At 49.3% G+C, this 25973-nt stretch overlaps 2 protein-coding genes across 9 annotated transcripts; one reads left to right on the forward strand and one right to left on the reverse strand.

Annotated features, from left to right (window-relative positions):
• Window positions 1-3791: 3791 nt before the first annotated feature.
• On the forward strand, window positions 3792-23935 carry SHISA5 (shisa family member 5). 7 transcript variants are annotated; one of them, XM_077129430.1, is made up of 6 exons: window positions 3792-3884; window positions 7242-7395; window positions 16382-16465; window positions 21977-22092; window positions 22270-22482; window positions 22670-23935. In XM_077129430.1, the coding sequence occupies exons 1-6, from the start codon at window positions 3845-3847 to the stop codon at window positions 22747-22749; spliced, it is 687 nt and encodes a 228-aa protein (XP_076985545.1). In that variant the 5' UTR covers window positions 3792-3844; the 3' UTR covers window positions 22750-23935. The 7 variants fall into 7 exon arrangements, with proteins under 7 accessions (XP_076985545.1, XP_076985543.1, XP_076985544.1 ...); XM_077129428.1 differs by lacking the exon at window positions 3792-3884 and adding an exon at window positions 4769-4916; XM_077129429.1 differs by lacking the exon at window positions 3792-3884 and adding an exon at window positions 4769-4913.
• TREX1 (three prime repair exonuclease 1) lies at window positions 23934-25942 on the reverse strand. 2 transcript variants are annotated; one of them, XM_077129426.1, is made up of 2 exons: window positions 25419-25942; window positions 23934-25069 (listed from the first exon to the last, which is right to left on the reverse strand). In XM_077129426.1, exons 1-2 carry the CDS (start codon window positions 25623-25625, stop codon window positions 24209-24211), a joined length of 1068 nt encoding a protein of 355 aa, XP_076985541.1. In that variant the 5' UTR covers window positions 25626-25942; the 3' UTR covers window positions 23934-24208. The 2 variants fall into 2 exon arrangements, with proteins under 2 accessions (XP_076985541.1, XP_076985542.1); XM_077129427.1 differs by having other exon boundaries at window positions 23942-25179; window positions 25419-25523.
• Window positions 25943-25973: the final 31 nt, after the last annotated feature.

Consider the following 25973-nt stretch of genomic DNA (forward strand, 5'->3'; position numbering starts at 1 on the left):
GAGCAGTGCCCAAGTCTACCAGGCCCTGTGGCTGGGGGAGCCCATGATGCTGTGACTCCGCAGCTGAGTGTTCCATGGTGCCACCACCCTGTGGTTTTGTGTGTTGTGGGGTAGTGACAGCATACATGCATCTGTGGTTCTCCCCACAACTGCACATATCCGCTGTATTCTGTGTCTGGGGCTGCATGTCTCCATGTTTCTCCTGTGGCTTTATATGGTGGGGATACAGTGTTTATGTGTCCATGTGACTCTGTGTCCATGACCTTCTCTGGCTATGCTGTGGCAGCCTTCAGCAGCCTCACGGGAGGCCACAGGTATGCCTTGCTCTGGTGTAAGCCTTGGGCCCTAGCCCCTTGCAGTGAGCATTCAGTGCTGCCCCCAGGCCCAGGACTTGGGTGCAGCTTCTTGCCTGCCCTTCCTGTCCTTATGTGAGAGTTGTACATCCACAGAGCTTCTGCTGTGGGTCTGTTCTGGGCTGGTGGGCAGCACCCACAATAGGCAACACACACCCCATCAAGCACTGGACTTTCTGGCATTGTTGGTGTGGCTGTGGCTGTGCAGAGCTCCTGCCTACAGCTTGGCTGTGGGCTGTACTACCAGGGTCTCAGGAGGCAACAGCTGGATATTCAAGGAGAGTTTAGTAAAAGGATTGTTTACAGAGCTGTAGGTTCTGGGCTAGTTAGTGTCAATGTGAGCTATTTCCACGCCAAGGCCTGCAGGGTCAAGGTGGAAAAAGAGTTGCTGGAACCTGGTGGGACCCCTTCCACTTCAGTTTTGGTTTCTATAATCTGCCCACCAGAGGGATCTCCCTAAATCCAGGTCAGTTACTTCCTGTGGCCTTCAGGATAAAGTCTCCATTTCTCAGCATTATGGCCCTGCATGGAACCCAGTGAGAGCCCAAGGAGTTGTGGCTCTCAGCAGTGGCCTTGCCAGGAAGGAACTGGGAAAGAACCCCCACACATGCACTCTCCTCTCACCCTCTGACCTCCTGCTACTGCCTTTTATTGGAGGAACCCAACAGGAAGAGGAGGAGAAGGAGAAGGGAGGCTCTAGGTCAGAGCGGGGTGGAGGGCAGACCCAGAAGGGAGAGTGGAAGACAACTGGGACAGGTTCCTACCTTGTGCCAGGCCTGGGCTTGGGGCACCGTGATAAGACTGACATGGTTCACAGGGAGGGAGATACACAGACAGCTACAGCCCAGCTTGGTCATTGCTGGGGCAGTGTGTGTGTGTGTGTGGGTGTGTGTGTGTGTAGGTGGGTGGGTGTGGGTGTGTGCAGTCTGCACAGGGGGATGATTCACAGCTGGTGCTCAAGGGACAGAGACCAGTGGGCGGAAGGGGATCCTTTATTCATTGTTTAATGTTGTTAAGACCCTAGTGGGGGCACAGCCCTTTGCTGGATACAGGAAACAGACCTGGTCCCAGTCTCACTGAGCCCCAAAGTAGCAGATGACACCCACACAACTCAGGGGTTGGTAGTGGGCTAGAGGAGTCACATGGGGCTGTGAGAACATGGAGAGAAGCCCCAACCCAGACTTGGCATCATGGGGGCTGTTCTAGTTTGCTAGCTACCAGAATGCAATATACCAGAAACAGAATGGCTTTTAAAAAGGGGAATTTAACAAGTTGCTAGTTTACAGTTCTAAGGCTGAGAAAATGTCCCAGTTAAAGCAAGTCAATAGAAATGTCCAATCAAAGACATACAGGGAAAGATACCTTGGTTCAAGAAGGCCAACAATATTCAGGGTTTCTCTCTCATCTGGAAAGGCACATGGCGAACGTAGTCACTGTTTCTCTCTTGGCTGGAAGGACACATGGCGAGCAAGGCGTCATTTGCTACTTTCTCTCCTGGCTTCCTGTTTCATGAAGTTCCCCGGAAGGCATTTTCCTTCTTCATCTCCAAAGGTCGCTGGCTTGTGGACTCTCTGCTTCTCATGGCTATTTCATTCTTCTCTGCTCTCTCTGAATCTCTTTCTCCAAAATGTTTCCTCTTTTATAAGACTCCAGTAAACCAATCAAGACCTACCCAAATGGGTGGAGACATGTCGTTACCTAATCCAGTTTAACAACCACTCTTCTTGACTAAATCACATCATCCAGGGAGAGGATCTGATCAAACATACAGTATTGAATAGGGATTATTCTACCTTTATGAAATGGAATTTTGATTAAAACATGTCTTTTCTAGGGGGCATACATTCTTTCAAACCAGCACAGCGGCCTTCCTGGAAGAGGTGGCGTTTAGTCTGAGATCTAAACAGTATGCCAGAGAGGATGGAGGAAGGTGAAGTGGGGGCTGCTGAGGCAAGGAAGCATAAAAAACCCCATTCAGTGTTATGGGACTGAAATTGGGACTTTATTTTGAGAACCATGGAGGCCATGGTAGAGTTAAAAGTAGGGCGTGTGACTGATTTGTGCTTCAGGGATATAGAGACAGTAAGCATGGGATGCAGATGGTGAATCCCAAGCTGGGTCAGTCGTGGGTGGAAGAGGGTTCTGGAGGTGAAAGAGGCAGAGTGTGGGGGAAGTTCAGCAGCATGCCTGGGTGAGCAGGAAGAGATGGGGATACAGGTTTGGGGGAAGTGAGGGGTCTGCAGAGGCCCAGGACTTTAGTTCCTTGGAGACAGAGCTTTGAGCTCTGGGAGTCCTCTGGGTACGGGTGGTGGTGGCTGAGGACTTGGAGGTGGACAGAACTCAGAGGGAGTCAGAGCAGAGGGAACAGTGAGCAGGTAAGCATGGGCATGGGTTGAGGGGGGCAGGAACAGAGGTGGGGTGGGAGGTAAGGAAGGCGACAAACAGATGGTTCAGGACACCAGCAGGCAATCTGAGGCTGAAATGTCAAGGGAGAGGGTGATGATCCAGGGAAGGGAACTGGAGTACCACTGGTCTCAAACAGGGAGAACAGGGGACTGTGCCCTGAAATCAGGTGTGAGCAATTTCAGGTTTTCCTGGTGGGGAAGGACTGGAATTCAAGGTAGGGTCTGTCTGATGTTTTGATTTTCTCCTCCAAGCAGGAGAAAGAGCATCTTCTGGGGGAAGAGGGGGCTTGGAGAGAGTCCTGATAAGAAATGGATTGTCAAGTTACGGGGAGGGTGGGGTACAGCAACTGGTCCCCACTGCCATGCCCCCTCTACCCTGGATCTGTGGCCTTTCTTTCATTGGTCTGTCTCCTTCTGGTCTGGGTCCTCATGTCATGTGACCTTGCATGGATTTGGGTCCCCAGAGCCTTGTTGAGCCCCCCACATTTGGGGGTTTATTTTCTGCCTCGGAGGGGCTGCTTTCCCAGGCCACCTGTGACAGTGACTGTTTCCAGGCTTCGCAGGCTTGGTGCACAAGGAATGTGCAGGCATGTCAGATACCGGGGGTTATGATTTCTAAGTCACTGGTGGGTTCTTGGCCCCTACCCCCTCCTGCCTGTACATGGCCCTGGGTGGGTCCTGCAGACCCCATTGTACTTAATCATAAAGGTTTTCATATGGGCTTGTCTGTGAGGTATGGATAGGTGAGGGGGCATTGGGGGAACCCAATACTAAAAAGATCAGGAAGGATGAGGCCATGGGAGAGGATCTGGAAGTGGGGAGCATCAGAGGGGAGAGGCCAAAGCAAGTGGTGGGAGGCAAGGATCGACGACACTTTGGAGTTTGGCTGGGAGGGAGGGACTGGGCTGTGAAGAGAAACCAAATTTGCAGATGGGGGTCCCAAATGGAGTGAGCAATCTCGGGGGAGGCAGAAGGGTGGGCACTGAGGGTGTGGGACATGGTGGTGAACATGGAGAAGGCAGATCTGGACTCAGCTACAGCTGAGGGGGCAGAGGCAGGCTGGGGGTGCCACCAGACGCCCACCGCATGTCATGGGCAACCTCCCATGGAAAGGACACCAAGCAAGGTGAGTCTTACATGCCCCCTGACCAAGTGGCTATGGAAATAATAGGGGACCCTCCACTCCCTGTTCTCTCCCCAGCTTAGGGAACGGCCCCACGGACATTCCAGGTTGGCCCGGGAGGTCTAGCTCTTTGCCCCGATGCTCTAGTCCTCCGATGGGAACACGTGGTGGCACGTGGGGTGTATACTCAAGCTGAGGAGCTCTCTTGAGCGTGAAATTTCATGTTTTTTGCCTTTAGTGCAAGTACTGACTGCCAGGTGCAGGGCGGGCAGGAGGCCAGGAAGCCTGGGGGGCCTCAACTCCCTTTCTCTGGCTCTGCCTGGACTCCTGTTCCACAGTGAGGGGGGTAGCAACCATCTGGGTGCCATTACCTCATCTTGGGGTGTCTTGTGAGATCACATGCTCCCCAGGCAGACAAGGGAGCAGACCCCTGGGCTCACCACGGGGATGGAGGTGCCACCCCGGGGAGAGGGTGTATTGCTTAGAGGGTAGCCTGGTACTGGGCTTCCAGAAAGGAACTCTCATTTATTGGGGGCTTACTGTGTGCCAAGTTTTGCACAGTGCATTGTTACTACAACACTTCACCTGGGCCTGCACACAACAGGGTTCAAAAGGGTTAAGATGCAGGGTTCTGCGGGGGGGCCCCTTCGGATCCGGTGTCATGGGGTCTGGGTCCATCCCATCCCAACCCCAAAGAATCGGGTGAACCAAGGGCAACTTCGGTGCATCGCGCGTCCCGGAAATGGGTCAGGAATTTTCAGGCAGGAACCGGGAGTGGGCCTGGCCTGGGAGGCAGGGAGGGGCGTCCGCTTCCCCTCCCCTCCCCTCTCTCCCATTCCCCTCTCCTGCCGGGGCGGGGGTTCCGGGAACCGGCCGGGGCGGGGCGAGGAAGCGGGTTGGCCGCCCGGGTCGCTGAGGCTGCCGCAGCGCCGCGACCCTGGGTTTTCCGCCCGCCCGCGCGCCCCGCCATGGCTGCCCCGGCCCCCGCGCTGCGGATCCTGTTGCTGCTGCTGCTGCTCCCGCCGCCCTCAGGTGGTGAGCCGGTGGGGGGAGGGGTGTCCTGGGCAGGGCCAGGGGGCAGGCACCTCCAGGGGGCAGGCACCTCCAGGTCCCAGACGTCGCTGGAACAAGCCTGGGCAGCGCCAGCCCCACAGTGACCCCCAGCCACCCCTAATAACTTCGAGGCCGTCAGCGAACCCACACCACCGACCTCTTTCCTAGCTCCGGACCCCGCTGTCTGAACTGGTACTGCCCGAAGCTGAGCAGCTGCCACCTTTCTTCGGTTCTGGGATGGGGTAAAGGGTCTGTCTTCCCTCTGATGCTCCAGGGGGTTAGGCCCTAGAAGCTGGGGGCTCTTCGGATAGGATTCCCTGCCAGGGTTCAGCTGCCGGCCCTGGCGGCCCCTCGATCAGAGCCCTTCCCTCCCAGCCTCTGTTGACTGGCTGTGAGTCCCCATTCTCCACATGACCCTTGCGTTCATGGAGACGCTAGGTTGGAAGAGACACCACTGTGTGTGTTGACTGTAGACAGATGAATCACAGGGCTGGGAGGGCAGGCAAGGGGCCTTTTAGGGGTGGGAATTGCAACAGCCCTACGTCCCCAGCCTTGGGAAGCCAAAGCCCCCTCTGGGGTGGGTGGCCTAATGGAGGGGAAAAGCTTTATTCCTGGGGATGGGGAGAGTGAGAAGGGAGCATCTAGAGGAGCTAGAGGTGGGGGGCGGGGATGAAATGGGGAGCCCTGGGCCCAGAATCAGCCAAACTGTGGAGTGAGCCTGTAGAAGGTCTGGAGAGGCTCATCCGGAGTGTCTGGGGGTTAGAGCGCATTTGTACCATGGACTCTTGGCTTAAACATACCTCAGTGGCATGTGTTTTCAGCCCCAGCCCAGAGGCTCTGGCTGGGCTGGGCTCCTCCTGTAAAGATCCTGCCAGGTAGTAAGGACAGTGTTGACAATACCTGTTGGCAGGTGGTCACCTGGATGGCCTGGGCCTGTTGGTGGTTCGAACGTAGCCCCACAGCTTTGTCCAGAGTAAGGATCTGCTCTGAGCTGTCAAGAATAAATCAACACCCTGCCATACCTCCAGTTATCTCTTCTCAAGGGGAGTTACTCAGAGTCTCTATCTTTGGGCCTCACTTCACTGATGGCACATGGGAACATGACACACTGACCAGTCTGGGTCTTCAGACACTGCACACTGCATGGGAACTTGGCCAAGCTGGGTCTCTAGCAGCTGTGTGCTGTTTCTAGGCCCATGCACCAACACCGTCGTAGGCATTTGCCTTGGTGGACTGGGTGGTCCATGTGGGGCCTGTCCAGCCAGAAGCCTGGGGACTGTCCCTTCCTGTTTGTGGGCACTAGACTTCTGTTAATGTGACATAAATATACCTGGGTACATTTGAGTGTATCATCTTCCTGTGAGGTTTGCTAACCTTGTGGTTATCCAAAGCTCTGGGTCGTTTTCCACACTTGTCAGCCAGGTCCCCCCAGCGTGACCTTGTGTGCTGAGGTCTGTTCTTACTCCAGCCTGGGAGGTCCCTAGATTCCTACTCTGGCTGTGAGCCTTATCAGGGTTTCAGAGTTTATATTCCTTCTGGGGCTTCAGGTAGTATTGTTACCTCAGATCCCTGGCCACTAAGGACACAAACATCTTGTGGGCACCAGCTCTAGACTCAACTCAGGGTTAAATGCTTTATAGACACTTATGAGTTCCAGGGAATGGCCCTGGATGTGTTGGTGTGTATAGCTGGGGCTGATAGCAAATGGGTCAGGAGACAGCCTGCAGGGGCAGTGTGGAATGGGGTGGTCCCTGAAGTTGGTGTTCAGTAGAGGCTGAGAATTCTGTAGCTGGATAGTCCAGTATCTGCCCCCAGCAGATGGTCAGGGGTGTTAGCATTCAGCTGTGTGACTGCTGGCCTTGGGTAGCTCCTGGAGGAGGTGGCCTTTGAGTAATGCTTTGAAGGATGTCTAATTGAAGGGCAGGGATGGGAAACAGGCAAGAATATGGGCAGAGTATAGTTGGGACTGGGAACTCAGTGTGACTCTCTAGGACCTGTGCAGCCTAGATCTTGCTTCCTGAGCTCTGGGCTTGATCTTAAGGCAGGAGCCAGGGAAGACCTGCGAGTAGGAGTGGCCCAATCAGACTCACACTTAGAAAGGTCACTCTCCCATCAGAAGGCAAGCAGACAGGCTGGGGAGGCAGGAAACCAGATAGGGACCCTCTGTTTGTCTCAGGGGAAAGGACAGGCTTAGCTATGGCCACAGGTGGTACAGTGACCTGGAGATGGCCCAGCATGCTTGTATGTACCAGCTCTGCTGGGGCATGGCCAAGGCAGCAGGTGAGCAGATATGTTTCTTTGTTCCAGCCCATGGTGAGGTGTGTATGGCTTCCCGTGAACAAAACCTTTTTGCTGAGACCTGTCCTGAGTTCTGCTGTGGTACCTGTGATGACCAGTATTGCTGCTCTGATGTGCTGAAGAAATTCGTGTGGAATGAAAACTGTATTTTGCCTGGGGCCAGGTGGGTATACCAGTGGGTTACAGAGTGGGTAGTCTGTTCCTGTTCCGTGGCAGGAGAGAGTGTGGATGATCAGTAATCCCATTCTTTGGGACTTTTAGTCTTCAAAATGGTGGCCAAGAGCACTGGATTAGGAAGGATTGGATGGGACTCCCCACACCCTGCTCAGTTAGCCTCTTGCCCCTGTCTTCTCCACCACTGGTGCTCTGGCTCATTCAGCTCTGGGCTGGGCTGGTTTCTCAAGTGTCAGTGGCCTCTGTGGTCTTACATGTGTACATATACTAGCATGTCCTCAGTGTGGGTACCTTAACATGAGTTTATTCTACAGTGCGTGTGTGCACCTTGTTTGTGATTTGTGCACATACCATTTTGTGGGCCCTGGAGAACACAGTGCATAGGTGTGTGTGCCAGTGTGAGCTGTGCCTGTGTCTTCTTGGAATGGTCCAAGGATTTGCCCCGTGGCTTCAGTGTAGACTGTTTCATGGGCTGGAACCAAAGTCCCAGGCCCCTGTATGTGTCCCCCTTTACCACATTCTGCGTTTCTTGTGTGTTTGGCCTCAGGTATAGAGGACTGAGGTAGTCGTAGTCCTTGTCATTGGTTCGGGCAAGTCCTCACTCTGACCCTGTATTATGTATTTACTTTCATCTCCTGTGTCCACCCCCATTCGCCTCTCACCCCAGAGGCAACCAGTCTGCTGGGTTTAAGGTATATCCTTTTGATTGTTTGTGTTCTTGCAAAGTCTATATTGTTTTGTGGGCACATTTTAGGGTATAGTGAACCCCCTTACATTTTTCATTCAGTGCAGCGTTTCACTCATTCACATTGCTGTGTGTAGAGCTGGCCCTTGCCCACTACTGCTGAATCATTTTTCATAGTGTAGTCCAAACTGTTAACCACCACACATGACTGCAGTGGGCATCCTTCTTATTTTCTTCTGCCTCCTTTTTTTCGAACCATATGAGAATTGCTTGGAGGTATACATGTGAATAGAATTGCCAGGTCATAGAGATACACTGATTAAGAACTTAAAAAGGTATTTCGGGAATGACTGCATGAGAGTACTCACCTGCCAGCATGTCTGAGGTTCCATATGGATCGTATTCCATTTTTAACTTTCCCTTTTTGGTATCTTTATATTTTAGATGGTTTTTGGTTATTGTTTACAGATTTTCTTTAAACACCCCATTTTGGTGATTTTTTTAAAAATCAGGAACATGTAGTCCATTTGCATTTATGTTATAATTCTCAGATGATATTTGGCATTGGAATTTATGCATTTGTCTCTCTTCTGTATTTCTTTCTCTGCAATTTGTCATATTGTTTTGATTTGTTTTATTCCATTTTTCTTCTACTGTGTACTTCTTCTTTTCCCATCTGTATGCCTTTTATTTCTTTTTCTTTCTTGTTTGCACTAGCTAGAACTTCCAGTATAATGTGGACTAGAAGTGATAAGAGTGGACATCCCTTTCTTATTCCCAATTTTAGGGGAAAGTATTTAGTCCTTCATCATTAAATTTTATGCTAACTGTAGGTTTTTCATAGATGCCCTTTATCAGATTAAGGACGTTTCCTTCTATTTTTAGTTTGTTCAGAGGTTTTAATCATGAAGGGGTATTGAATTTTATCAAATGACTTTCTGCATTTATAGAGATGATCATGATTTTTCTATTTTTATTCTCTTAATATGATGAGTTAGTTTTATCACATTCTTAAAGAATATTTTGTCTGAACAGAGAACGTAGGTTGATGCTTATTTTCTCCATTCCAATGTCTTCTGGCTTCCATTATTTCTGTTGAGAAGTCAGTTGTCAGTTCATCTCTAATTTTAAACTTGTTTGAGGGCTTTAAAGATTTTTTCTTGTCTTTTGTGATTCTGCAATTATACTCTGCTGTGGCTAGGTGTTTTTTTGTTTTATTTATGTAGCTATGCTTTTTTAACTTCTTGAATCTGTGGTTTAGTGTCTCATAAGTTCTGGAAAATTCTCAGGCATTACCTCTTTAAATATTGCCTCTTATTCTCCTCGTTCTTTCTTTCTGGGATTTTGATTAGATATATATTATATCTTCTTGCTCCAATGTCTGTGTCTTCTACCCTCTATTCCATATTTTCATCTCTGTGCTGCATTCTGGATATTGTTTTCTAACCTCATAGTACACTTAATTCTTTCTTTACCTGTGCCTAATCTGCTGTTAAGCCCATCCACTGAGGGTTTTTTTTTTAAATACTATAACATTATAAAATATAACTCAAATACAGAACAGTGCACAAAAATAAATGTACAACTCAGTGATTTATCACAAAGCAAATATATACATAACCACCATCCAGATCAAGGCATGGAACATCACCAGCACCTCAGAAGCCTCCCTGAGCCCACTCTCAATCATTGCTCCTCCCACTCCCCAAAAGGTAACTATTAGAGTACATTTTATACAACCTTGCTTTTCTTTAGAGTTGCGATACCCAAGCATGCATCCCTAAACACTGTATTTTAGTTTTGCCTTTTTTCAGAGCCTTAAAAGAAAAAATAATGGGACTATTAACCTTTACCATCAGGGAATCCCCTTATACTGTATCAAACATTAGGGGCACCCAAATCAATAGGCCAAGCCCCAATCTTGAGGCTTACTCTTGTGAAACTTATGTAGGTAGTGGAGAAGCTTAGCCTACCTATAGGTAGGCCTAAGAGTTACTTCTAGAGGACCTCTTTTGTTGCTCAGATGTGGTCTCACTCTCTCTAAGCCCAACTCTGTAAGTGAAATCATTGCCCTCCTCCCTACATGGGACATGACATCCAGGGTGAAAATCTTCCTGGCAATGTGGAACAGGACTCCCAGGGATGAGTCCTGGCACTGTGGGATCAACAATTCTATCCTGACCAAGAAGGGGGAAAGAAGTGTAACTAATAAACCATCAATGGCTGAGAGAGTTCAGACAGAGTCGAGAGGATATCCTGGAGGTCACGCTTATGCAGGCTTCAGTTAGACATTGCTACTTACCATAACCTGCCAGCCCCCAACCAAAACCATTCCAGCCAATCCTGAAGAACACCTAGGGCAATATATAAGATACTACAGAGGTTCTATGTACTAGGGTAACTTTCCAGAAGCCTACAACCTCCAGATGGATCCATGGCCAGATAAATTCTGGAACCTAGAGGGCCCAGCCTCTCCAGAACATCAGCTAGTTCCATCTCCCTACCCCATTATTAGTGACAGACCCTTCCAACATAAAAAAGTTAGAATGGCCATAGCCCAAATACCCCTAAAGAGTGGGATAGAAAGATCAAAGGTGATGGTGGATTTATACAAAGAAGGTAGGGTTTAACAAATGAATATGATTATTGAATCACTGAATTGATATTTCTTTTAGTTTCCATTATCTTAAAGCAGCTAGAAGTAAAAACCTAAAGTTGTGGAATTGTAACCCATACCAAACTCTGAAATCTATTCTACAACTAATTGCTGTGTTGTGCTTTGAATTTTTTTGTGTGTGTGCTTTGAAATTTATTGGTTTTTTATAGATATGTTATTTTTTCACAAAAAAGGGAAAAAAAAGTCGATTGTGATGATAAAAGAATATTTATTCCTTCTAGCCTCCTATATTCTGGAGCAGCTACAAAGGAAAATCTGAGAGGATGGTATGGTATAGCCCATGACAAACTCTGGGATCTATCCTGTAACTCCTTGTTGAAGGGTGCTCTGAAAATTAATGCTTTTTTCTTTCTTTGCTTTGCATATATGTTATATCATACAATTAAAAAAAAGTTTGCTAGATGAAAAAAAGTGCTGCTGTGAACTTCTTGTAAATGTCTTTTGGTGCACATGTGTTTGCATTTCCCTTAAGTATATAACTAATAGTAGATGGAAGTAGGAATCCAGCTTCTTTTTTAAATATGGATATCCAATTGACATAGCATCATTTTAAAAAAAATTTATATATTTATTAAACATAACCATACACAAACATAAACATTCTTACCTTTTGATCATTCCATTCTTGATATATAATCAATAACTCACAATATCATCACATAGTTGTATATTCATCATCATGATCATTTCTTAAAATATTTGCATTTTTGATCATTCCATTCTTGATATATAATCAATAACTCACAATATCATCACATAGTTGTATATTCATCATGATCATTTCTTAAAATATTTGCATCAATTCAGAAAAATAAATAAAAAGAAAACAAAAAGTTCATACATACCATACTCCTTACCCCTCCTTTTCGTTGATCGCTAGCATTTCAACCTACTAAATTTATTTTAATATTTTTTCCCCCTATTATTTGTTTATTTTTAATTTATACGTTTTACTTGTCTGTCGATAAGGCAGATAAAAGGAGCATCAGACATAAGGTTTTCACAATCACATAGACACATTGTGAAAGCTATATCATTATATAATCATCTTCAAGAAACATGGCTACTGGAACACAGTTCTACATTTTCAGGCAGTTCCCTCCAGCCTCTCCATTACACCTTAACTAAAAAGGTGATGTCTATTTAATGCGTAAGAATAACCTCCAGGATAACCTCTTGATTCTGTTTGGAATCTCTCAGCCATTGACACTTTATTTTGTCTCATTTCCTCTTCCCCCTTTTGTTCGAGAAGGTTTTCTCAATCCCTTGATGTTGAGTCCCAACACATTCTAGGATTTCTGTCCCATGTTGCCAGGAAGGTAATGTCCCACGTAGAGAGGGGAAGGGCAGTGAGTTTACTTGTTGTGTTGGCTGAGAGAGAGGGGCCATATCTGAGCAACAAAAGAGGTTCTCTTGGGAATGACTCTTAGGCCTGATTTAAAGTAGACTTAGCCTATCCTTTGCGGGGTTAAGTTTCATATGTACAGATCCCAAAATTGGAGGCTTAGCCTATTGTTTAGTTGTCCCCACTGCTTGTGAGAATATCAAGAATTTTCCACTTGGGGAAGTTGAATTTTCCCCCTTTCTCATCATTCCCCCAAGGGGACTGTTCTAGTTTGCTCACTGCCAGAATGCAATATACCAGAAAGGTACCCTAGGGTACATACATCTTTTCAAATCAGCACAGGAACTTTGCAAATACTTTTTTTAAATTAATTAAAAATATATATATAACCAAACAGACACAAACATTCTTAACTTGTGATCATTCTGTTCTACATATATAATCAATAATTCACAATATTATCACATAGTTGCATATTCATCATCATGATCATTTCTTAGAACATTTACATCAATTCAGAAAAAGAAATAAAAAGACAACAGAAAAAAATTCATGCATACCATATCCGTTACCCCTCCCTTTCATTGATCACTAGCATTTCAAACTAAATTTATTTTTAACATTTGTTCCCCCTATTATTTATTTTTATTCCATATGTTTTACTCATCTGTTGATAAGGTAGATAAAAGGAGCATCAGACAAAAGGTTTTCACAAATCACACAGTCACGTTGCCAGCATCATTTTTTAAAGCGTTTTTTATTGTAAAATGTATATAAAAAGCAAAGAAAGAAAAAAGCAATAATTTTTGAAGCATACTTCAACAAATAGTTACAGAACAGATCCAAGAGTTTGTTATAGGCTACGATTCCACCTTCTCGGATTTTTCCTTCTGAGTGTACCAAAACACTGGAGGCTAGAAAAAATATTAATGTAGTGATTCAGTAGCCATACTCATTTGTTAATCCCATTTTCTCTGTTATACCTCCTATTTCTCCTTTAATCCTTCTCCAGATCTATAGGGATCTTCTGGGCAATGTCTGTTCTTACTTTTTCATGTTAAGAAGGTGTGTCCGCACTAAAGGATGGGGGATGTAATTAATTGATAATCTTGGAGGCTGGCTCCTCTGAGTTTCAAGATTTATCTAATCTAGGAATGACCCAGCATCATTTTTTTGAGAAAATTATCCTTTTTCCATTATTCTATAGTGCGAACTTTGTTATAAATTGAGTATTCACATCTGCATGGGTTTGTCTCTAATATCTCTGTCCTATTGCATTGGTCTGTTTGACTATCCTTGTGCTAATACTCCAGTCTTAATTATCATAGCTTCATAATAAGGGTTGATAATTTTATTAAATATTATATTGGCCTTTTACATTCTGTATGAATTTTAGAATAAACTTGTCAATAAAAATCAGCTTTGAATCTAGACAATTTTCATTAAAATTGACATTTTATTGTATCAAGTCTTACAATCCGTGAACATGGTATATTTGCACATGCATTTAGGTTTTTCTTCATTTTCTTTCAATTATGTGTTATAGTTTTCTATCTCAAAGGCTTGAACATCTTACATTATATATTTTTCCTAGATTTTTAATTTTTTTTGATGGTGCTGTAAATGATATAGTTTTACATTTTCATTTTTAATTGTCTACTGATATATAGAAAAATAATTAATTTTTATAAATTGACTTTGTATCCAAAGACCTTACTAAATTTAGTTATTCATTTGAATGATTTAATTGTAGATTCTTTAGGATTTTTTACATACATGTCATCTGCAAATAATGGCAGCTTTATATCTTCCATTCTAATTCTTATGCTTTTTATTAGTTTTTCTTGTCTTATTGCACTGGCTAGGATCACAAGTACAATTTTGATTAAAAGTGGTGGTATACAGAATTCATTTCTTGGCCTCAGAATACAGGCTTTCATCATTTCACTACTAAAAATAATGTTTGCTGTAATGTTTTATCGCTATTCTGAATAGTGATACTAAGTACCTTTCTTTTGTATATTGTGACATATAAAAAGAACTTATTTTTTCTGGGTGTATAACTAGGAGTGGAATTGCTGAGTCATTGGGTACAGGTGTGCAGCTTTAGCAGATCCTTCCAGTTTTCCAGTATTGTTGTACCATTTACACTCCCACCAGCTGTATGTGAGAGTTTCATTTTGCTCCATATCCTCTGCAAAACTAGATAATATAAATCTTTTTAAAAAAATGTTATCATGATATTTTAGTTTGAAAGCTGCTGGAATATGATATACCAGAAATGGAATAGCTTTTTAAGAGGGGAATTTATTAAGTTGCAAGTTTACAGGTCTAAGGCTGTGAAAATGTCCAAATTAAGGCAAGGCTATAAAAATATCCAATAAGGCATCCAGGAAAAGATACCTTGGTTCAAGAAGGTTGATGATGTTTGAGGTTTCTCTTTCAGCTGGAAAGGCGCATGGTAACATCTGCTAACTTTCTCTCCAAGCTCCTTCAATGGCTTCCCTGGGGTTCTGTTCATTCTGTTGGCTCTGTCAGATCTAGTGGCCCCAAAGCTTTTTCCAAAAGGGTTCCTTCTTAAAGGGCTCCCGTAAGGAACCCCACCTTGAACTGGTAGAGACATATCTCCATGGAAGCCATCTAATCAAAAATTACCACCTATGGGCGGGCCATGGTGGCTCAGCAAGCAGAATTCTCGCCTGCCATACCAGAGACCCAGGTTCAATTGCCGGTGCCTGCCCATGTAAAAGAAAAAAAGGAGTTATCATTCACAATTGGGTGGGTCCCATCTCTATGGAAACAATAAAAAAAGATCCCACCCAGCAATATTGAATGAGGATTAAAGGACATGGCTTTTCTGGGATATGTAATAGCTGCAATCTGGCACACATGGTAACATACATATATATATATATATATATATATATGTGTGTGTGTGTGTGTGTGTGTGTGTGTGTGTGTGTGTGTGTGTGTGTGTGTGTGTGTATATGATATAAATTTTGCCATTTTTACTGTAAGTGTACAATTTGGTGGCATTATTACTTTTACAGTGTTTTGCTACCGTCATTACCAACCTTTATCAAATCTTCTCCATCATCCCAAACAGAAATCCTTGTACCCATTAAATAATAACTCCTCATTCCCCTCTGCCCCACCCCTGGCAACTTCTCATCCACTTTCTGCCTCTATGAATCTGCCAATTCTACTTGTAAGTAGAATCATTTATTTGTCCTTTTGTGTGTGGCTTATTTCACTTAGCATAATGTCTTCACAGTTATAATAAGCATGTATCAGAATTTCATTCCTTTTTGTGGCTGAATACTATTCTATTGTGTGAATATACCGTATTTTGTTTATCCATTCACGTGTTGATGGATACTTAGTTTTTTCCCCACATTTTGGCCATTGTGAGCAATGTTGCTGTGGACATTGGTGTACAGCTATCTGCTTGAGTTTCTGTTTTCAGTTCTTTGGGGTATATATGGAAGACTGGAATGTCTGAGTAATTCTGTGTTTAACTTTTGAGGAACCACCAAACTGTTTTCCACAATGCCATGCCAATTTGTCCGCATCCTTGCCAATACTTGATATTTTCTTTTTTAAAAATAACCATCCTAGTGTGTATGGAGTTGTATGCTCTTGTGGTTTGGACTTCAGTTTCTGTAAATCATAATGATATTGAGCATTATCTGTTCATGTGTTTCTATGTTATTTAAAGAAATGACTATTCAAGTCCTTCTGTCCACTTTTTAACTGTTGTTTGGCTTTTTGTTGTTCAGTTACAGGAGTTCTTTGTGTATTCTGTATATTAAGTCCTTATCAAATATATGATTTGCAAATATTTTCTCTCCTTCTGTAGGTTGTCTTTTCACTTTCTTGATATGTCTCATTTGTTTTTAGCCTTTCCTATTTCCTGATATGTGCTATTAAAGATAAAAATTTCCCACTAAGAACTGTTTTAGCTGTGTGTTACAAATTTTTACCTGTAGTATTTTTATTGTCGTTCAATTCTACATAGTTCTTAATTTCCTTTATGATTTCTTTTGTAACCCACAGATTTTTTGCTTTTTTTATCATGTTGATTAGTTTCCCTAGGTGTTTGTAGTACTTCTTTTTGTTGTTTTATGACTGTGGCGTGGTGATCTGAGAAGCTGCTCTGTGTGATATCATCTTCAGGAGTCGTTGAGGCTCCGTGGTCTGCCTTTGTGCACGTTCCTGTGTGCTGGGTGGGGTGTGCATGTGTTAATTGTGAGGCTTCCTCTTTGCAGCGTGGATGCTAACATTGAGTCACTGGAGCAGCTGGACTCGACGCTGAGATCTCACTCCATCTTGGACAGTGACCCCATGTCAGGGTAAATAAAGCCTGCAGGGTGGGTGCGTCTTCTTGGTGGAAGTGACAAGGGCCCTCAGGTGGGTGAGGGTGAGGCTCTGGGGACTGGGAGGTCCCAGAATCATTGGGCTGGGGCCCTGAGAAGCTGTCACCATGTCTAACTGTCAACGCCATTGATCCTTGCGTTGGAAAATTGTGTCTTTGTCAGCGTGCTAGGGTAGCAGTGATGCGGGTGATGTGGTTGGGGGTTGATAATTAAGGCTCGAGTGTGGGGGTCCCTATTGATGTGGGTGATGAGACGGGCAGCAGGTGACTGATGGCGAAGGTGGTGGGGAGCGTATGGTGTGATCGGGCCTCAGTGTGCAGGGAGGCTGTTAGTAGAGGGAGGTGGGTATAGAGTGATGGGGGTAATGGTGGTGACGGGGCTGTGACGGCAGATATTTGGTGATGGGGTGACAGGACAGGGATGAGGTATGGGGACTGATAGCAGAGGGTTGATGGTGATAGAGCAGCGTGGTGGAGATGGAGCAGTGGGAGTGAGGGTGGGGAGGGTGGGGACAGGGTGGCAGAGTGAAGATGCCTGGACAGCTGATGATACTACAGTCCCCGTGTCAAGGTTCATGGGTTGTGGTTATATATCAGGGCCCTCATATTGGGGGACAGGAAACAACCTCCCCCCCCCCCCCCCGGTGGATCTAGAAGCCCCTCTTGGGAGAAGGCCTTCCCAGGCCTGGCTGTCTGTTGGAGGAGGCTTCAGGCCTGTGGAGGGCTCAAGTTCTGTCCTGCCCCATCCTGCCCTGTGTGCCTGGGCAGGTGTGGGCCTCACTGGCAGCTGTGAGTCAGCCCCCTCAGCACACTGAAGCTGGGCCTCCCCCTCTGCTCTGTAAGCTCATCCAGTTCTCTGGAACTCAGAGGCCCTGATGTGCCCCTCCCTCCATATCCAGGGAGCACCCTTCCTGCACCAAGGCCCAGGAACATGGGCTTGCAGATGGCCCCACCAGAAATTCTGATGCTCAGCCAGGGTTGGGGCGCTCCAGGGTGGCTCGGCGGCAGCTCGGAAGTGGGCCTCATCCTGAGGTCAGGGGCCACCACAGAGGGCCCTGGGCAGCGCTGAGGTTTGAATGTGGGGATCAAGAAGGCAGGGCAGGCGGGGTGTGGGGTGCAGCAGGGTGGGGAGGCAGCACGGACTCCTCCTGGTCAGAGAGGTGTTGGAGGCCAGAGCAAGGCCAGGCTGGGGAGGGGGAGGTGAGGATGGCAATGAGCCGGGAGCAGCAGCTGGCAGGAAGGGACTGGGGGAGGTGGCAGCCGACGGGGCGGGGTGTGTCCTGGTCTGTGTCCCGGTGACAGAGCAGGAGGCCAGCCCTGCACATGAACACAGGATGAGGGGCAGGTTTGGGGGAGCTGAATGTGTTGGGGGCTACATCTGAGGATCAGCAGTGTTTGAGAAGCAGCTGCAGGAGGTGAGAGGGCGGGGTCAGCAAGGGGCCAGGAAAGAGACCTGGGTAGAGCCGCTGTTCAGCGGAGTGGAGCGGGGTGAAGAGTGAGTTAGAAGACACTCTTGCGTATAGACAACTCCTTGGGGAGAACTGGCTGTCAGCGAAGGCGTGAGGATGGAGTTACAGAAGGGATCAATGTGAATAAGGGATTTTTATTTCCCTGGTGAAGGAGACTTGAGCTGGGAAAGTGGCGGGAGGGAACAATGCAGAAGGAGGGCCCCAGGGGAGAGAGGAGGAGAGGAGGAGTGGCTTTCCTGGGCTTTGGCAGCAGGAGGTGACTGGGGTCCAACTCAGCTCGGAGCACCCCTCCATCTCTGAGCTGCACATGGGACCAGACTGCTCAGCCCTGCCCCACCTGTGTCCTGCCGCCACCCACCTCCCTCAGCCCCTCACTGGGAAGTGCAGCCCCTAAGAGTCCTGCTGCTGCCCCATCTCCCCTCCCCACCCAGGCCTCTCCTCCTTTTTGTACTTCTGAGCCCCCAGCTCCTCATACAGCCCCTGGCCTGTAAAGGTTTAGGGGCATGAAAGCAGGTACTGGGAGCCGAGAGGGAAGGGCCATCTTTTTGACCAAAAGCTCTGCTGCTTGTCCACCTTGGGGCTTGAGGGAAGCCTGACAGAGGAAGGACCCTGCATCAGCTCTGCCCCCACTCTCTACCACCCACCCTTCCCTTCTTTCCCCTTCCTTGGGCCCTTGCCCTTGGCTCTCTCCCCCTGGGCAACTCCTCAGGTTCTCCAAGAAGGAGTGCTAGGTTAGAGCACAGGGTTCCAGGTGAACCCACCCTGCCCAGCCTTGGGATGCTATTACAGCCTAAATGGGTCATGTTCCCCCTCGACGTGCACCCCACAAAGTGTGACTGTGGTTAGTATCTGAGGGCTCAGGGTCGGCCTGGGTCTCCTGCCCCCCCACCCCCAGCTCTGGCAGGTGAACCCTGTTTGCCCTGTTGTATGGCCAGTGGCCTCATGTCCATTTGCAGCTCATTCCCGACCCGGGCACTTCCTTGGTCCCCCTGTTATAGTTCTTTTAGACCCTGATATCATTGTCCCTTCCCAGCTTCTTGCAGTTCACAGGGCTGTCAGGTGTTTTTAAGCACCAGAGTGGCACAAGTTCGGACCTCAGGCCCCCCGACAGGCCGCTGCTGCCCCTCTGTGACAGGGCAGGGGAAAGGCGGGGGCCCACTGAGCCTGTGCAGCCCCCGGCCCCCAGCCGTCCTTTCTGTAGCTCTCAGACCAGCATGTTCGGCCGCTTCTCTGCATCACGGTCAGTGTGCTGGTGTTCCGGTTCCATGGACAGTGCTTTCACAATCTGGACAGTGTGGGTCTTTGGCCTCCTGGAAGCTGCCCAGTTCTCCCCAAGTACAGTCCTGTCCCAAGTCCTGCCTGGGCTGTTGCACTTCAGGACTTCTGTTCCCTCCCTCCTGGCCTGACCCTGTCTTTTGAGCTTGGCCTTTGGACTCGTTGGCCTGGGAGGTACCCCCAGGCTTGGCGAGGGGGGCGGGCATTCTTTCCCCAGTTCTGGGCTCTCCTGGAGTGATGGCTCTATCTGCACCCTGTCCCCGTGTATGACATGTAGCCTGCTACACTCTGAGGCCAGCTCTCATATGTGCTTCCTCATAGCATGTATTTATTCATGTCAGATAATTTACGAGTACCTATTGTATGCCAAATGCTAGAGATACAATGAATGACTCAAATAAGTACAGTCTGTTCCCCCCCACCCCCCCACCCCATCCCTGTGAAATCCACAGGCTGGAGGGGAGATGCACATTAATCAAATGCACACACAAAGGAGTATTTGTAAACTGAGGTAGAAAAGAGTTTGAATCTGTAAGGCTGTTACCAAGGAGCCTGACCTCACCTGGGTAGTTAGGGAAGGCTCTCCAAGTAAGTAATGCTTTGAGCTACAGTGTGAATGAGAGGGAGGGAGAAAGCCAACCAGGCTGGAGGAACTGCATATGCAAAGGCCCTGAGACAGGACAGAACTTGGTGCTTTCAAAAGCTGAAGGCGGGTAATAGTGGCTGAATTGTAGGGAGAGTGGGTGGCCCAGACCACACAGGGCCTTGTGGGTCAGGTGAGGAATTTTATTTAATTTATTTTTAAGGTAAAGATTAAAATTTGCTTTATTGTCATTTGCAAGCCCCAGAGTATATAGAGTATATAGAAAAGTACAGGCACGCATGCATACATTAACAAGTAATTATAAAGGAAATTCCTGTGTAATTCCAAGAGCAGCATGAGCCATGGAGGGCTTTTGAGCAGAGGAGTGACATGTACAAGTCTGCAGGACAGCCAGAGGGACTTCAGGGGCTGGCTGCCTCGTCCTGGAAAGGCAGGTTTGTGGTGTGGAGAATACCCTAGTGGGAGAGGAGTTGCAGAGTGGATGGGCTGGATGGAGCTCCCGTATCAGCCAGGGCACCAGGGTTCCAGGGCCTAGGCGGATAAAGGTGGTTATCAAGGGGACAGCTGGAGCAGGACTGGCCAGCCGAGCAGAGTGTGGTTCGGCCTGCTGAGGCTAGGGTGACTCAGACCCTCCAGTGGAGATGTCCTGGCCAGTGGGCTGGACAGACCGTGGCTCAGGGGCCAGGCCAGAGCACCTCAGCCTCCCCTCCCGTCTCCCTCCGGGCTGTTGGTGCAGCTGAGTGCTGCTGGGGCACCTGCTGGGGACCTGGGCATCCTGTGTCTTTAAGAGGGTGACTTCCTGGGCCACGTGCGGCTGTCCTTCCTGCTGCTGACGTCAGAGATCGGGGGAGGACCGAGGAGGTTTGCTTTCCTTTACCCTGGAAGGGGAGGAGATTGAAACTGTGTGGTCTGTGATGGGAAGAGGGGAAGTCTGGGTGTGCAGAAGGCCCCTAGGTGAAGGCAGAGGCTAACATGGGGTGAGCTCGGGTGCCATACTGTGCGCTTGTGTTTGTGTTTGTGTGTGTGTGTGTGTGTGAGAGTGAGAGAGAGAGAGAGATGGCAGAGAGATTAACCCTGGCCCTCTGGTGGCTCCAGCCTTGTGTGTGTGTGTGTTTGTGTGTTTGTGTGTGTGTGTCTCTGTTTCCTGGGCCAGAGGAGGGGCTGCCCCCTGTTGAACAGGAAGGTACTTACTGACCCTGAAAATCCTGTCTTGGGGCCTTGTTCTGGCCCTTACGGCAGCTCATGGCCCCTGTTTGGCAAAAACGTGCCTGGGTATCTTTGAGTCTGGGGAATGAAGCCTCTGTCCTAGGTCTGCCCTTAGGCTGTGCACACTGGTCCCTGCTGAGGTTGTGCTGTCTCTCAGGACTGGTGAGGTGCAAGCCCCTCGCTCCAGGGTGGGGCAGGGAGCTGCCCCCCCCCCCCCGCCCAGGCCTCAGGGGAGGTGGATGTCCCACAGTTACAAAGCGTCTTTAGCTTTTTAATCAGTTACCAAGAATTTGCCTTTTATTAGAATCAAGCTTGCCCTCACACTGGGAACCTGAGAGGATAGTGAGTGGCTCTTTGTTTTTGGAAGTGAGTTTTGGCAAAGGCCAGCAGGGATCTGATTTTTCGAAGAGGCTGGCATCCACCTGGAGCTGGAGTTGGGGCAGAGCTCACGACTGTCCACATGGCCTTGTTTTCCTGGAACATTCCCTCCCCTGTACTGGCCTGGGGGCTCCCGGCAGCCAGGACTTGGTCTGTCTCTTCCACTGCTGAGATTTTGGCTCAGATCACACACTGCCTGGCTTATTGCACGAGTTCCTTGAACAACCGCTGATTCGTTGATATTTGCAGTGGTTGGGGTGGGGGGAAGGGGCGCGGAAAGGAGATGCTTGAAGAAACCCCCTCCCAAGGTCCTTAGGGTGGGACTAAGGGAGGCAGTCTCTGGGTGAGGTGTTTACATATATTCACAAACCACCCCATTTTACACTTGGGGAAACTGAGGTTGAAACTGGTTCAAGCTACATACCAGGAGGTTGCTCTGCCTGTATTGCACAGGGTCTGTTCTGGCAAGCGGGGTGCCCCTGGGAATGGATGAGTTGTGGACTGCTCGTCCTGGGAACGGCTTAGAGGCCCTTGGTCATGACTGGCTCCTTGGCAGGTTCGGGGCGACCGTGGCCATCGGCCTGACTATCTTTGTGCTCTCTGTTGTCACCATTATCATCTGCTTCACTTGTTCCTGCTGCTGTTTGTACAAGATGTGCCGACGACCCCGTCGTAAGCATGCCCATCCCCACCCTGCCTCCTGTGGTTTCCTGTGTGTGGGTGTAGACTTTTGGGTGGGCAGAGGAAATTAACCAGGGTTCTGCTTTGGCTGAACTGGAGGGTGGGGTGGCAAGCCTGGCCCCCAGGACCCAGGGAGACGGAGAGTCCTGACCAGGGTTCTCTTTGCAGCGGTTGTGACCACCACCTCATCCACCACTGTGGTGCACAGCCCATACCCACAGGCTCCCAGTATGCCACCCGGATACCCTGGACCGACATACCAGGGCTACCACCCCATGGCTCCCCACCCAGGGATGCCAGTGGCATCCTACCCGACGCAGTACCCACCGCCCTACCCGACCCAGCCCTTGGGCCCGCCTGCCTACCAGGAGACTTTGTCTGGTGAGTACCACAGCCAACTCTGTGACCCCCTTGACCCCTGAAGTCCGGACTCCCCCTTCAGATCCCTCCCAGGGCATCCATCCCAGAGTGCATGGCTCAGTTAGGTCCTCTACCCCTTCCTGCTGGTCTGCCCACTCCACGGTAGCCCATGATGCCCACAACCAACCAGTGTCCTCTTTATTTTCAGGAGATGCAGCCATGCCCTACCCCATTAGCCAGCCTCCTTACAACCCGGCCTACATGGATCCCCCAAAGGCGGCCCCCTGAGCAGTCTGGCTGCCACTGTGATTGTGTTGTGTGTGTGAGTAGATTGGTGGGCACGTTTATTTCCTGCCCCATGCGTGGTGTGCATATGTGTGTTCTGTCTCTACACATGCTTCCTTTGATGCTGTTGAGGTTGGAAATAATCTTTGCCAGAGTGGGCTTGGACTAAACTTTTTGTCCTCCTATTCACTTGAAATCATGCTTTCTGAAATCTCAAGCAAAACTCAGAAGAATTGAGGTGGTGGTATTTTTTAGAATGCCTCACGGAGATCAGGTGGGGCTTCTCTCGTGGGGATAGCAAAGCATTTTGTGGACAAGACATGTGTCCTTGTTTTGGCAGAGTAGCCAGTCTCTGCTCAATGCCACAGCTTGGCCCCAGGGTGTGAGGTGCCCTTCCTAGTGCCAGAGCCAAGATGCCGGCAAGTGGGCAAAGTTTTGGATCTGACTGAGTTAGGTTTCAAGCCTTTGGGGCAGATGCCCATAGCCTGGGGTTGTGGGCCAAGGGGCTCTGGCAGCTTCTTGATACCAAAACATCTCTGGCAGGGCCCCACCCACTCTGGACCATTCTCAGGGCCAGTTTTGGCATGTGACAGTTGTTTGGTGGACTCTCCCTATGCCCTGCATCCTCCCTGGGACCACCTGGACGTCCACGTCCACCCATGGTTACGGCTGCCCTTGGGGAAGCTTTCCTGCCCTTGCTGGCCCAAACTCCTGCCACAGGTTGGCAGGGTGGCCTCTGTCCGCCAACAGACTCAGGTCTCTTCCCTGCAGTGTTTTACTTTTAGCCAAATATTACCCACTGTGTTCTGTTTCCAAGTGTGTGTGATGTTTGCTGTGAGGCTGAAACCTCTGGGTCCTGGGGAGAAATCGTCTTACAGAAAAGAGGAAATATAGCTTCTCGTAGTCCCTACTTCCCCAGACACCACCCCTACGGTGATCCAGCTTCTTGAACCTCAGTCCACAATTCATACTGGCAGTGGGGACACCTGGACCCAGGGGCCATCTGGACCGAAGGTGGGCAGTGCCCTTGGATGGCAGCTCTGGCCTAGACATGAATACCCTGGTGTTCCCCATCCCTTTTGTTAATGTTTCACCAGAAATGTCTTAGCTTTGTATCTGCTAATGTGTTTCTAAGAAAGGATCTGTGGTCTATATACTTCTTTATAATAAATACAAATTTGGAGCGGCAGCCCCTTTCTTCATAGCCTTGGCTGTTGGGATGTACCATTTCCATTCAACACTTACAATTTCAGTTTTTGACCAGGTTCTACTTTTATTGGGCTTAGACTTCTGACCATCCTGCTGGGAAGGGTGGAAGACAAAGACTGTGCCACGGTCTGTGATCTCCCCTCCTCCCCCAGGTTCCTGTGTGGGCAGAGGCCCAGGTTGCAAAGGAGGGCAGGAGGCGAGTGACCAGGTAGTGCTGTTGGGGTCTTTATTAGTCAGATTTTCCTTGTTGGCCTTACTGCCCAGGGATACTCAGGGACAGCCCATACAGTATGGCTATTAACAAGGTCAGGAGGGTCAGTAGGCCCAGTGGGGCCAGCAGCCCCTTCTTGGGTAGGGCTCCAGGGCCCTTCACTGGAGGAGGAGACTTGGACTTCCTGCCCACCCTTGTGCTGGGACTGGTGTCTTTGGGTACAGCCAGGGGTGCGGTGGCTTTGGCAGCAGATGACCTAGGGTTGGTCCCAGTGGAGGCTGTGACCATGTACATGGGTTTGATAGTGCTGAAGGGCCTAGCGTGAGCATCCACCCACCGCAGCAGGGCCTGTGGCCTCCACTGACAGATGCTGAGCAGGGCCAGGACGTCACCCTCAGCTGTGTGCGAGTCTGGTGGGCTCTGCCCAAATAGGCGTGTGTAGATGCTGCCCAAGCTGTAGCTCTTTCTTGGGCCATGCGCAGAGGGGCTGCTGCCTCGCTCCAGGGCCTTCAGGGCAGCGATGCTGTCCACGCAGAAGGCACCATCCAGTGTGTTGGCAAGGCCCACTGCAGCCAGCTCTGCCTGGAGCAGGGGGAAGTCATAGCGATCACCGTTGTGTGCTACCAGGCACCAGGGCTGTGGCTGGCGTTGTAGGAAGGTTTGGAGCAGGTTGGCCAGGTCGGCATTGAAGCGCTGCCGCCCATGTGCTGCCAGCATAGCCGTGCTCAGGCCCGTGATGTTGCTGGCCGCAGGGCTGCAGACCTTCCCTGGAGCCACGCAGAGGGAGAGCTTGTCTACCACCCGGGGTAGTGGAGGCACTGTAGGGGTTGGCCCCTGGGGCGCAGGGGGGCTCTCCAGGGCACATCTGTGGATGGCTAGCAGGCACAGTTCCGTGACCTTGGGCTGGGAAAAGGGCAGGCCAGTGGCCTCCAGGTCCAAGAAGATGAAGGTCTGCATGGGACCCGGGGGTGGGGCCTGTGAGCCCATGGTGGGGCAAGTACCTGCCGCTGAGCCTGGGGAAGGGGTGGGGCATTGTGAATGCTCCTGTGGAAAAGTTATCTAAGGTGGGGAGGGCAGGAAGCTGGGGAGCGGGGGAGCTTCCTCAGTGGGAGCATACACTCTATCAGTTTGGAGGGAGGGTGGGCCTGTCTTCTTCATGTGGGTTTGGCCCCCTCCCCCAGTGCTCACCTAGCCTGGTGGGGCTCCCCACAGCCATCCACCCTGTCCCATCCCCCTGGGGGTCTGCACTCACCGAATAGCAGGCAGGCACAATCACTCTGGCGTGCTCTGGCTGGTTCTCGCCAAGGGCCAGCAGTGGCGGGAAGTGAAACTCAGCCTTTGCCCGCCCACAGGCCCGCGTGAGCAAGGCCCGCCCTGCTCTTCTCTTAGCCTGCCTGGGCCTCTCTCGCCAACACCCGTTCCCTCCCCAGGCAACCCTCCCTTCCCCCCTAGCTGCCATGGCACCCTTAAGGCTTCTTAGATCCACAGCTGTGGACTTGCCAGCTGACACCAACTGAAAATACAAGGGGTGCCCAGGCTGTCTGGGGAGGCTAGCTCCATGACTCAAACACTGCTGGGAGCTCCTGCTGTGACCCTTTTGTGCCCACCCCTCGGCTCCACTTTCCCAGACCTCCCTGGTTTAGGCCTGGGCTGAAGGCCACCTCCTTCCCTGCCTTACACTGATTTCTTCCCATGGCCCCAGCCCAAAACAATGACTCAGGACAATTTCACAGGCTGGGCAGAGCTCTTTCCTCAAAGCAGATTAGTTACCATGGGGATGGGGTCTCAACTCTGGGCAGGGACAGGA

This window comes from Tamandua tetradactyla, chromosome 15 (assembly GCF_023851605.1).
Source record: "Tamandua tetradactyla isolate mTamTet1 chromosome 15, mTamTet1.pri, whole genome shotgun sequence".
In the NCBI taxonomy this organism is placed as follows: Eukaryota; Metazoa; Chordata; class Mammalia; order Pilosa; family Myrmecophagidae; genus Tamandua; species Tamandua tetradactyla.